At 33.5% G+C, this 14,449-nt stretch overlaps 1 protein-coding gene across 1 annotated transcript in view; it reads right to left on the reverse strand.

The window, feature by feature from the left end:
• LOC149807087 (dynein axonemal assembly factor 11-like) overlaps positions 1 to 13,152 on the reverse strand; it is a 44,064-nt gene extending 30,912 nt beyond the window's left edge. The window contains exons 1-5 of the mRNA XM_089961749.1: positions 13,004 to 13,152; positions 5,172 to 5,265; positions 2,730 to 2,803; positions 2,146 to 2,223; positions 235 to 331 (exon numbers count right to left, since the gene is read on the reverse strand). Of these exons, the coding sequence (XP_089817875.1) occupies positions 235 to 331; positions 2,146 to 2,223; positions 2,730 to 2,803; positions 5,172 to 5,265; positions 13,004 to 13,013 (353 nt within the window). The 5' untranslated portion in view covers positions 13,014 to 13,152. The remainder of the gene's footprint in view (positions 1 to 234; positions 332 to 2,145; positions 2,224 to 2,729; positions 2,804 to 5,171; positions 5,266 to 13,003) is intronic.
• Between the last annotated feature and the right edge of the window lie 1,297 nt (positions 13,153 to 14,449).

Consider the following 14,449-nt stretch of genomic DNA (forward strand, 5'->3'; position numbering starts at 1 on the left):
CTTAAGTATAATGAATATTTTGTGTGCTTTAATATTATTTAATTTGTAGAGACAGAACTTATTTTCAAATTTTGCCTTCACAAACTTTTTCTTCTAGCTTATAGACCCCTTCTCCATATTTTCCCATCTCAATGCCCTATTTAGACATGAGGAAGAAATCACCTGACTGGATGTTTGGAGTCCAGTGTTACCCTTGCTATGTTTTGGTGTCTGTTAATGCAATGCAAGACTTACATTTCTTGAAGATGATATAAATCCCTGAGACATTCTATGCTGGTCAATTCCCCAATAAAGTTTACAGTCAGATCCAGCTTTTTTAAAGACTCACAACCTGAAAGTATTAACCTTTCATCATTCAAAGTATTAACCTTTCATCATTAAAAGTATTAACCTTTCATCATTAAAAGTATTAACCTTTTATCATTAAAAGTATTAACTTTTTATCATTAAAAGTATTAACCTTCAAAGTATTAACCTTTTATCATTAAAAGTATTAACCTTCAAAGTATTAACCTTTCATCATTAAAAGTATCAACCTTCAAAGTATTAACCTTTCATCATTAAAAGTATTAACCATTCATTATTAAAAGTATTAACCATTCATCATGAAATGTATTAACCTTTCATCATTAAAAAAAGAGTACATATAATTGAAACTGACAACTAATGTAAAAAAAGAATCAACAAAATGACGTATATTCCATTGGTCAATGTATGGGTCTATGCAGATCTCTTTGCAAGTCTCATATTATGGGAGTCCAAGATCACAAGTATCAACTAAATATATAGTGGTGGGATGCAAACCAAATATACAGTGGTGGGATGCAAACCAAATATATAGTGGTCAGATGCAATCCAAATCTTAAGAATTAATTATTCACTGACAACAACTAGTCTTTTCTAACTAATAAATACAAAACACTTAATTGAAAGGTATTTCAAGTCAAGTCAAATGGTAAAGTTTAATTGTTTAGTCATCAGAGAAAGCTAATTAAGTTAGTTGTTGTTGCTAGTATCTGTTTTTTCTTTCAACTAGGGCAAGCCTGCATATAGTTTGTTCTGAAAGTATGATATGTGTTGACACACATAAAACCAATATACCTGGTTCTTGAAAAGCACATGATTAACATGTAATGTCTATATTACAACCCTGGCAATTGTTCAGTTAAAGGATTTTGATAAGTCCTTTTTTGTCATGTGCTTTGTGATATTTGATGCTGATTCCACAAACATGGACTTCATTAATGGCGTATTTCTTGTCACATTTAATATACAGATTTTAAAACCAAGTTTAAGAGAAGGGTAGAATGTATAATCATGTCCTATGAACTTGATTCCATCCACTGAAATTCTTGTTTCCATCCATCACTGAAATTTGTGTGCCATTTCACTTGGTATTTTAGCTTATGATGATAATCCAGTTAGACATCATGATAAACTTTAAACACTGAAGCCATACTGCCTCTGTTTTATGTGCTTTAGTAATCAAACCATAATCAATCAATCTCTTTAATCCTTTCCGAATTACTTCTGATCACATGTGTAGACAAACTTGAAACACTCAAGCCAACCAACCCTGCCAACAGTATCAAAGAAATGTTGATTGTTTTATGCTGCCTGAAATTATTAATTTAATCATTTTGTCCTGCCAGTGTGTTTTCTGTGAAATCTGATCAAATTATGTACAACAATTTGTAAGAAATGTCATTTAAAGGCATTTATAGTTTTAGCAACTGTGGACATTGACAAATTCATGGCCCTGGAGCCAGGATGCTGTCAGATTTCATCAAAGTCTGTTCAATATAGGTTGAAAGTCATTTGATGGTTTTCCTGCTTTTATTAAGGTGGCCAAAGGTGAAGGTAGATAAAAATCATTTGTATAAATTTGAAAGCTCTACATGTCAAGATGTACTGTGTGAAATTTGGTTGAGATTTGTTTTTCAAAAAGAAGTTAAAAATTAGCATATTTGACGTGTGATCAACAACACACTGCATGCAGAGTCATATGGCAAAGCAATCCAAAAATCTGAATAAGTTAAGTGTCATTTATAAGGTTGAATTTCCTAAGGGATTTGCAAAGAAATGCTATCCGTGCAATGCTTATATTTCTCATACAAAAGACTTGGTTAACTTGTTTTTCCTCACCTTCCAAGTTTTCTACTCTTTCTATGTTGTTTAGGGCCAAATTCAGATATTCAAGCTTCTTCAAACGCCCAACATTTTCTGAAATATACAAAATTGAAATATACATAAGAAGGAATTGCATGATTCAGTGGACCAGCTGGGTGTTTTACTTCTTTAAAAAATCAAATGACAAATGCAACCATGAAGCTACAAATAATGCAAACCTGGATTTCAAAAAAAAGTGTCTACTGCTGCTGAGCACATTTGCTCTTGATCAAGTCTGAGAAAACACAAAAAGGCAGGCAGATGCATATGTATACTGAAATTTTAAGGATTATGTCCTCAGTGGAATTAAATCCAGTGTACCTAATATTAACAACAATATTAACCAAAAAGTAAAAGAGAGAGAGGGGGAGGTGGAGAATTCACCTAAGAAGATGTACTATTACAAATGATATACTTTGAACAAAAGCCCCAGGTGGGCCTGATATCAAATATATGTGTTCTATTTTATTCATGCAACGATTGGTGATAATAATGGACTTGCTGCCATATCATTGCTTGGAAAGATCTTTCTCTCAAAATTGTATTCATTTTCACATTACCTATCTTTGGTATAAGATTACTCTGCAGGTAAAGTATCTTCAGGTCTCTGCACCACTTGTCTATATATTCAATCCTGAAAAATTTAATTCAGTTTAAAAAATCATTCTAAACAGCTGATTTATTTCTAATATTAATAGTAGAAACTAGCAAAGATTTTAAAATGAACACATAAAAGTTCAAATAGGAGCAAACAATACCTCAAAAAGAGATGTTACAGACATCTGAAAGGTTACCATAGAATCAAATCATGCCAGGAGCTCAGATAATCCATTAATATAACCTTAAATAAACAAACACTACCTTCTAATTTTCAGAAAAAGTCTGTGTAAAATTTGGAGTAAAGTTTTATGATATTTGGTCCTAGCTTTGCAGAGTTCCTGCCCATAAATTTGGATCCCAATAAACAATTTCTAAGATGAGGTAAAAAAAAACAAAACGATATAACTATTACTTAGCTTTGATTGGTCACAGTAGAATGAAATTATGCACCGAACTCAGATAATCCATTAACATAACTAAAACATACCAATTCAACCTTCTTATTGGTTGGAAAATGTCTGTGTAAAATTCAAAATTTAATCTATAGATCTAGAGGTAACAAGTTCAGCCAATAAGATGCAAGATTATCTCATTAATAATGTGTGCAGATCTAACTTAGTATAGATAATAATGATATAAACTTACTAACCAAGTTAAAGCGAAATCTATCTGATATATCGTCTCCAGAGTGGATATAAAAACAATCAATCATATACAAGCTTTCATTATAAATATCCATAGATTTTGCTTATAATTAAATTCATCCAACAACTTAATAAAAGACTATTTGATAAATTTTATAAAACTCTAATACTAAATAAAGTTGCAAGAATGATGACCAGGTTAATTAAGTCACTCTAATGTAAGATCCCATCATTAATAATATGTGGTAATTATAATCAACAGGGATGTTGATGATATACAAATCATGATCACAAATCCCATACTAAATACAGTTTCTAGAATTGTTAATAAACTCAGCCAATCAGATGCAAAGTCACAGCATAAATATTCACAGATCTTGCTCATAAATAAAACTCATAACCATCAGGACAATGGTCAGGACACAATATCTTACAAGCAGCACAATGCTAAGACAATCTGAAGCAAGATTACCTTGTTAATATCAATAGATCTTGTACAATATAAAAGTCATTGAATATCTTGATGATTAAAATATGATCAGTTGTTAAAGAGTTGACAAGCTCTGCCAATCAGATGCAAGATCACCTCATTAATATGCATGGATTTTGTACATAATAAAAGTAATTGTATATATTGATAATTAAAATACAATCAGTTGTTAAAGAGCTGACAAGCTCAGCCAATCAGATGCAAGATCATCTCATTAATGTGCATGGATTTTGTACATAATAAAAGTCATTGTATTTATAGATGATTAAAATATGATCAGTTGTTAAAGAGTTGACAAGCTCAGCCAATCAGATGCAAGATCACCTCATTAATATGCATGGATTTTGCACATAACTATACCCATCTAAATCCTGATGACATAAATCTATCTGCCAAGTTTATTCAAAAGTGGATCAGAAATACAGTCTAAAGAATGGTTGTTGTTGTTGTTGTTGTTGTAGGGTTTAACGCCATTTTTCAACACATGATAGGCTATATTGATTTGTGACCTTGTAGCTTGATTTGTGATCATGATTTGTATATCATCAACATCCATGGTGGCCAGTATTAATGGTGGAGGAAGAACCCGGGAAATCCCCAGAAAGAACCACCGAACCTCGAGAAGCTACTGGCAAGCTTTCTCACATACCCACATTGGCCGAATCAGAGACTTGAACCAACGCAGACAGAGGTGAGATGGCAGTGATCGGTAACGGAGAGCACTTTAGACCACTTGGCCACTCAGGGCCCCCTAAAGAATGGTACTCTGTATACTATATAAATTGAATCAAACTGCAAACAACAAAGATCCTGATCTGCCATAGCATAATGTGCCTGCAGATAGGGTCTATTTGGTTTGTGTTACTGATTACTTATAACAAAATGCACAGACCCAGATCTACTTTTGCATTATGCAATGGCAGATCTGGGTTTGTGCAGTTTGCAACTGGACTCAACTTATGAGTGTATATGGTAACAAATCTGATGTGAGATCTTGATTTTACAGGCCAATATGCCAAGTCTGATAAAAGTCAAATCAGAAGAATGGCCTAATAGGTCAAGTCAGCATGCGGGCATTCTTGATGATAAAATTACTGTGAATGGTCAGCAATATGTAAAATCATAGGTAGGATACCAGTGAGTGCACATGCATTGATTAATAGACATGTACAAGATGGTTTTCTTTGACATTTCTCATCATGTAAATTGTAAGAATTTGCAATAAAATCAAAGCAAAAAGACTAAATATGAATTATTTATTTCCAAACCTTTCAATGTCTTGTTGATGAAGTGAGACTTCTTCTAATGTTGAGATTTCACAATTATTGTGTTCTGCTCGCTTACGGATCAAATCTTCAGTGACTGAAAAAGTCAAAGTCGATGTTATCTGGATCTTACAAAGTATTCCCTTTCATGAAAAAGAGTATTACCACTGAGAATTATAAACTAACACTGGTGTTATGTATATTTAATTTAATTGTTTGCTTCTTAGTTTTAGATTTTTTTATTTCATTACATGCTATTGTAATGTAACATTGTATGCTGGACTTGACCTTGTCTAAAATGGAGTTCATATCTGCTTGACCTGATTGACTTTTTTATTTTATTCATTCTAAACACCTAATAAATAGCTCAATTATTCTCTTTGTATATGTGCTTAATATTGGGATCATTATTAATATAAAAGGTAAATCTGTTTATTTAGGTCAAAGTGTTGGAATTTCCTAAGTGAATTATACATAATCAAGGTTATTGTTCTGTAAACATATGGATCATTCTAGAGGGTTATTTTTCATTAGGTAATGTTATTTTTTAGAAAATGTTAATTGTGACCCGAGGTTATGTAGAAAACTATATAATCTTGTGATTGTGAAGACCTGATCATTCATGCCTTAATATCTAGCACTTTCAATTTGTATTATGTCGTGACCAGATGGGCTAAATTTTATTTTCTTGAAATTACTGGATTCAATTGATTATTTTCTCTGGAAATACAAAGTGCTCTGATAAAATTCTTGGATAAAGATATTCACTGGAATTTATACTGAATTCAAACCTGGAATTATATTACTGATTCAACAAAAGACTGTTGACACATCAACACTCTATAAGCTATAACAGACATGTCATCGCCTTCAGTTTTTGGATTTCTTCAGGACTTGTACTGGGTTTTATTCAGGATTTTAAATTACTAGGACTTGTGTCCGTAATTATTGGATTATTTTGGGATTTAATTTGCAATACCGTAAGTTCTTTTTTCTCATTTTCACTTTCAATTCTAAGTAAATAAATTATATTTGTTAACATTATAAAGCTTGTTGTCTTTCACTCTTTTCTGTTACTTATTTTAAGAGCATAGACTCGTAACAATGGAAGGCCCCAAAGCATGTGTGGTTTCAGTGAGCAACAAAGATACCAAGACCATCAAAAATAAAAAAAATTAAAGTTTTGCATCAATCTTTTGGAAATTTAACAACTATACCTAAGTGGGCCCAGGATGGACCCTTTCCAGATGCACCAAAGTTTGCAAAAAGGTTACTCTTTTGTGGGCTGAGTTATATGTTGTATTCCACTGTAGGCATTGATAAGTGTGAAAAACATTGATAGCCAGTGTTTTGAATGGGTGATCTAGTCCTTCAGATGAAAATACAGTTCAGTCTTGAAAATACTGACAACACCTGGGTGACTTCAAGTTTGATAATATAGAATTTCCTGTACAAATTATGATGTCAACAAGTTTTATTGACTCGACACTGACATTTCCATTTCTATGCTCAAATGGAACAGTGACCTTCAGCTGATTTGATTATTTCCACACGCATGAACAAAATTCCACGCAGACGGATTAACAACGATCTATTATTGTTGAGCAACATAGATGGCCCAGAAATATTTATCAGATCAATAGAAGTTACTGTGAAGTGGATCCAGCAACAACTTATCTTGCCCATGGATATGATTATGACTGATGGTGACATCAGCAAGTTTTCCAGTGGCTCATTGTTGTACCTGTGATGGTCCCTTTAAAACCAATCAAAACATTCATGATCCCTGTCACATCATTAGTGTCTACAGAGGAGCTACACACATGCATGCAACCTGCATCTATAAATTTAACCTGGCAAAACAAGAATTCCAGCAGTGCTTCTTAACATGTGCAGGTATGACAGCCACTTCATCAAAACAGAAAATCACAACATCACATGTGGCAATAAGTGCAATCCCCAACAACAAGGAAAAATAAACAACATTTCAGCTGGATCAGCTGCAGTTCATTGACTCACTGCAGTTTCTCAGTTTGAGCTTGAATAACACATCAACAACCTTGGAAGGCCATGATCCCTTTATAATCACGTGTTGATACCGCTGTGCTGATGATGGAAAGCTTCTGGAAATGTTTTCTAAAACTCAGTTGCCACTGATTATGGCTGACTATACACACAAGTACAATGTCTGGTCTGCGTTTGGTTCTCAAAATCTTGGTGACTTCCACAATTTTTATTTGAATATGAATGTGCTGTTACTCACTGGTGTCTTTGATGCATTTTGCAACACTGACATGCATGCACTCAACCTTGTGCACTACTTTCATCATTAGGAATGGACTTCTATCGATAATGCACATGAAGTTGGAATCTGTGAGTATGACAGCAATAACAATGTTGGGTACATCTTTGAAGTCAACATGGAATACCTGATAAGCTTCACAGCACACACAATGACAACAGGCTGGCTCCGAAAGCACTGTCAGTATAATGTGAGTGGTTATCCCTGTTCCACTGTGTGCTTGTGGATGAACACTGGATCAGTGTTGGGGTCAATTTCACAAACGTACAAAAACTGGTACCAAATCTGCACAGAAACCTCAACCATGTCATCCATATAGAAAACCTACTTGTGGTTATGACTGCATGTGTTTCAGATCCAGTGGGTGCTATGATTTTGTCAATGTGTGTACATACAGATGAATACAGATCTGACAAACTGCCACCATAAAATAACTTTTATAAGGGTTTCAAATTCAGGAAAACCATAGAATTTCTTTGGAAATTAATCCATATCAACCTTTCTGAGACATTGAACAAGACAAACTTCACAGGCTCATTGCGAACAAGACATTTAAGTCATGCAAGATATTCGATAGTGGACTCATTGCCATACACAGCAAGAAATCCTGGTTAAAGTTGATGAAACCCATTTACATTAGTGTTTCCATGTTGGATTTGTCAAAGTTGCTCATGTGCGAGTTCTAGTATATCTAAATCAAATCATATTATGGTAACAACATTAAGAAGCTGTAAACGGACATGGATTCATTGCTGATGCACATTACCACCAAGGACATCTAAGCGGTGATATGTATATTTAATATGCACTACTTGTTAGTTAGTCTTTTAAACTTGTTTTTATTCATTATATGCTGTGAAAATGTAACATTGTAATCTAGTTGCTGACCTTGTTCAAAATCAGTGACAATTTTGTAAACAACTTTTTTCTCTCTCTGTGTAGGATCATTATATTAAGTGGAGTAAAGGACATTGTATTTTTTTTATAGTTAGGGTACATGATAATTGTCATGTGCTTTATTGTGATTTTGGTGAAGGACCCTCTAATTATAACTAAGATACTTCTAGAATAATGTACTTCTGACCCTTACTGGGGTAAAATCTTAGTTTAAAATAAAAAATCATGTTTAGTTTTGAAAATTAGTCATTTGTGCTTTAACATCTTAGCAGAATCAATTGTAATATTGTTGTATCCAGTAATTCATTTTGGCTGGAATTTATTTATTCAAATTATTTAATTCAAGTTATTCTTCTCTGGAAATAAAAAGTGTTCTTAAAAAATAACATTCTTGTAAATAGAGACTTGAATTTATGGTAAAATTTCTAGTAAGGATATATTCTTGGATTGTATTACTGTCATCCAACAAAACAATGCAGGCACATCACCACTATATGGGCCACCACAGACACATCAACACCTTCAGCGTTGGATTTAATTTGGATTTCAAATAACCTTTATTCAAAACTTTAATCATCAGGACTTGTGCCTGTAATTCTAGGATTATTTGGGATTAAATTTTGCAATGCTGTAAGTTCCTGTTTTTCCATTTTCAATCTGTATTCTAGGGAAATAAATTATTTATTGAATTTTACAAAGCCTGTTGCTTCTCTCTCTTCTCTATTACTTATTTTAAGACCATAGAGTCATAATAGCAGATCTGGGTGGAACATTATTTGTTGATGAATTTGACACCAATGAGTACCCCAAGGATTATCCACTATTTGGAAATGCTAACAAGAAAGTACTTGATTATAGTCAGTTCTGGCAAGAATCTTAAGAAAGACAAATGAATTCCCCAGGTTGTTGTTGCAAAGGTTCACTGGAACAACATGTATATGGAATGTGTATATGAACAACATGAATTCAGACATGCAGTTAAACTTATTTAGCTTGCAGAAACATCACACTGTCATGTACTGATTGTTGTGCCAGGTGAGTTTGTCCCTGCTGGTCACCAAGTGGTGGATTTTCCATGATACAATAACCACATGCTCATATGAGTACACAAGAGATACCAAAATATCCTTTGGCAAGGAATTCTTTATTCAGGGGAAGTACTTGTAATTCCGTTTGCATGAATGTAATTCCCATTGGCTTTGCCACTTTTCATCCAATGGCACCAATGGCAGTGCAATGGCTGTCCTGGAATATCAATCTGGTCTGAGACTGTGAATGGTGGCTGTGGTGGTAAAACACTTTGTGTGACTGCCTTGCAGCTCTTGGTTATGGTTTTTTGCTAAACTGCATCAGCAAGTTCTATACCCATTGCACATATTCGATGTTCATTATTCAGTGTTGGAACTATTGATTGAAGCCACACTATCCATTCTCTGGGGCAATTGTACTGGCACCCAAATAATCATTCCACAAGTGTATCATTCAATTGTTCCATTTATATCATGATTAACATTGGCATGCCCATGACGAACCAATGCATGATGTTGTGCCAATAATGGCTCAGAGAAATTCTTTATCTGGGTTGATGTAGAGCAGCCATGACAATGTCAGTGAGTGGCCCTTGTACTTAAACTTATTTTAATACATCTACAACACTTGCTGAATCTTTAGATGACAGCAGCTTGCCTTCCTTGTATCCGCTAGCTTACATTTGTATGTACACACACATACCTAACTGTGTGTTGATGCTGCATGTTACTGACACAAACAAAGCATCAAATGATACCCATAAACATCAATGTATTGACATAGATCTCATCTCCTGCTTTAATGCAATCTCAGGACTGGCCATCACAGAAGGATGTGAGATGGATTGTCCAAGGAGACCAAGATTACACTTGAATGATCATAGATCCTCTTGTAGTGGACTTTGGAGGCAAAGTCTCAGTTTAATAAACATGACCATGAAATGCATAGCTTGTGAATGGACTATGTCCACAATTTGTTACAGTACTCACAGCTAATGGAAGGGTAAAGCAGCCATTGGTAACTTAGCAAGCACTGCAACAGTCACTCACTAGGTAACTAGAACATAGCTGGCCAAACAAGGATTGTGAGAGATTGACCTACCTGCACCAAAGAAATGATAAACAAATTCATACCACCCTATATTGTGATGATAAGACTCAATGTGTTTATTTTCTTGACCAAGTTTAGTTCCTGGCAATTACTGTAAAAGTCAAAAATCGATTGATATCTTTCATCTGGAAGTTTCTTTATGACTGTTAAGGTGCAGAACATTAACTATTCAGTATTGAATAGACTTTGGTTAAACAAAATTAGTATTCAATTTTAAAACAACAATTTATATTTATTTAAAGATCAGTAAATGCGCATATATGACCTGTATGTCTTTTACTATAGAATAAGTCAAATAGCTCATGTACACGTTCTAAGTCACATTTTGCAGCTCTAGGTATCATTCTGGAGAATTTGATTACACATACCTTTAACTGGCATTTATTCACTTTATTTTGTGCTTTATCCATCAAATTTCCATTGAAGATCATTGTATAAATTCCTCAAAAAAATGCTTAATGGCAAATTCAATGATAACATATTTCAACATTTTTAAGCATAGTCTAGCAAGCAGTGTGATTCCAATTAAACTGGTTTTTGTTGTACACTATGATATAAGAGGGAAAGCGCTTGTGGTTGGGAAAAAGTAGTACTACAAATATAAACAAATACATGACAATGTTATCATTTATAAACAAAGCCTGTGAAAACACTGGCGGGAAAAAGAAAGGCACACAAGTCCAATAAATTGGAAGAAATTATGTAACTTTGCACATATCTTCTGCATGGTATGTTGTCTTTTATTTCAATTCATACATAATTTTTCCCATACAAATATGTTCCTTCATACACATAAAAGACAGTAGAAACAAAGCTATCAATTCAGATTTATTTTAGTTAAATTTTGAAGAAATGTCATGTGTGCAAGATAAGAATAAAATGTATGTTATTCTTCTATCCCATTCACAGTTAAACATCCATATAGGAGATGTATGAAAATGCATGCGACTTCTTGTTCACATGATCAAACCTTGATTCCTCCTGCACTAGCAATAGTTCAATCCAGTATCAACTTTCTTGACCCAGTCTAATGCTGAACTTCCACTGTCAAAGTCCATAGTAATCAATAATTTTCATCTGGAAATTTTGCTATGACATTTAATGAGCAGATTATTAAAAAATCACGACTAAATAAACTTTATTATAACTATGATCAAATTTTAAAACAAAGATTAATTTTTAAATTTATATCAGTAAATGCGCTTACATGACCAGTGACTTTTACTACAATATGGTCAGGGATTTCTGCGTACCTAAGGTTTCTGTTACCAATGTTCAAGCAAAATGCATACCGAATTCGACAGATTGACAAAAATAAAATATTGCAATGTTTATCATTTGAAAAGAAGCAATTGTCACCTGAATATTCTGTTTAAAATAATATTAATTTTGGACACAACAGATACCACCCCTGTGTTTTCATGACTCCCGATATGTCTGCCTATTCTGCACATAGATTTGAAAAGATGGAATGTTTATTAATTGGGCTATGGAAATAAAATACATTACTTTGGACTGTTTCTGTTAGCATTTTGGTAGAGGAATTAGGTCAGGTTTATAGCTGGTTCTACAAAATTAAATGTAACAATACCAATAAATGGCAAGATATTTTAATCAAACTAAGCTGATCATGTAAAAAAATTTAATAAAGTTCAACATATTATTTAAAGAAAATAAGCTATTATGTTGAAGAGAACCAACAATGAATAGGATGTAATGTATTTTCAACATCTTGTTTATAGGGGAAAAAAATTACTTAAAAATTAAGAAACAGACTATACGCTGGAGAATTTCTTGAGAATCCTGTTCTAGCGGCAAGTTCACATTTTGGATAGCAGACAATTTTGTACATTAGGGACAGCCTCTTACAACTTGGAAACATGGATCAAAATGCAGTATTGTTTTGAGGTATAAATTTCCATCTTTTAAATAATGTATTTAGTTTATGATTCTAAAAGATACATAATAAATAGAATTTTCTGGGTTAAAAGTTCAAGGTCATGGAGTGAGTCTTCATGTTGACATTTAGAAATCACATTTTCGTATGCTATTATGGTAGAAATGTGGGATATTTGTGCATGCTTTATGAATATCACTTCCTTAATTAATGGATGGCCTTTTTTCTTGATACAAATTGGATTTTCGACCAAAAAACACACGTGATCCGATGTTTACAGGAATGTCGCATCGTTGAGCAAAATTACCCGACGCGCAGAATTAGCCGATATGGTGGTATATCGAATTTCACGTATGTTCGACCCTGAAGCCCTTCATTAGCCTAACAGTATTACGGATTTTTATAAGAATATATGCAAACAGTATAAACTTGCTAATCTTTATACAACTATCTTCGTTTTTTTTTTTTTTGTATACTGTCATTTGTAGATGTGTGGCTCTTTCATGACAGTACAAGTCACGAAAAAAGGTTACTCTCAATAACTGTCGCGCTTTGTTGCTTGCATTTTGCTTTAGAATAATTATACATGTGTATACTTACTTTTAACCATGGTGTATGATGAAGTAAACAGACACACAAGTAAAATGGGTAAGATAGCTATAAATCTCTCTTAGATCAGGACATTAAAACGGCGTTTCGATGGACACTATAAAATTGTTTACGTGAACGTTCCTATCTCAACATTGAAGAATTCCAAATGGACTGGTTTCAAAAATTAATTATATAAGTTTGATAACATGATTGGATTCTCAATATATTCGTATTTAGCAGTTCATTATTTTTTTAAATTATGTATCATGTATTTATAAATTATCTTGAATTCATAAAATAATCAACAATGTTCATTATCTTTCAGATTCCAATATTTGTTTAAAATATGTATTGGTCAATATCAATTGGTAATTTTAAAATATGTCATTTTCTTTTAACTATGTTAATTTTAAGAGCGCAATTGCTGTCAGTATTATGCAAATAAGATTAAAATTTTATAATTTGGGTTACAATGGAATATTCATATAGTTCTCATTATACACAAAAACGCACGTACACATGAATGTTTAATTTATTTTTGAATTTAGACGATGAATCCAACATGTTTTCTTCAACAGACATTCCATCTCCCATGTTCCCATATAGATAAAAAGGAGCCATACAACAATAATCCTTGCAATAGCCTATGTGCCCTTTTATAAGAATTATCTGTTGACAGGGCACTATAAAAGGCCCTCAAAGAGCCCGAGCCGAACATCGCCCGTCGGAAAAGTTGTAGAAATATGATTCGTCTATAAATTTTACGACGGCAAAGGCCGCTCACATTCCGAGTGTGACTTTGTCTCCATTCACCGCCATAGTGTTCAAGGTGAACACAAATAGTTAAGAACATATTTCTCATTGGCAACGAATTACAACAGAGGTTTCTCTCTTGGCTTGACGGTAAAAGCCGAAGTGTTTCCGATTGTCCAGCAACCACCATGTCTGAAGAATTGAATGAGATCACAATTATTAGTTCCAGTTCAGTACGAATGTACTCTCCTTCTATTTTTAGACCAATTGTTCCTGTCTCCTTTTATCGGTGATACGAGAGTTAGATTTAGGCATTCTTGGTATGGATTTAAAGGTGATTATTTATTCTTAGAATACGAGATTATGGCATGGTTGTCTGTGTGTGTTTCGGCGACAGTACACGGTGAGTAATAAGGTCTTGGTGATGTTCCAGAAGTGAAATATGTGTTCCATTGCGCAGTGCTTTGTTTACAGTTCAGCCTCTTAAAGAAAGACCAGTGAACCTATCACAAGAACTTCACCGTAAAGTCATCTTTGAAGCTATTTTAGATTAACATGATTTGTATCGATTAGCACAAAGTGGAAATTTCAATAGTTATAAACAAATGTATAGACTATACAGGAAAATTCATTGTAATCTATGTCCGAATGCTAGTCAAATAACATTTGTTTTCAAGCATGCGACGGAAAAGTCCGATATCA

Source organism: Sinohyriopsis cumingii, chromosome 1 (assembly GCF_028554795.1).
Source record: "Sinohyriopsis cumingii isolate HCF-2022 chromosome 1, ASM2855479v2, whole genome shotgun sequence".
Classification (NCBI taxonomy): Eukaryota; Metazoa; Mollusca; class Bivalvia; order Unionida; family Unionidae; genus Sinohyriopsis; species Sinohyriopsis cumingii.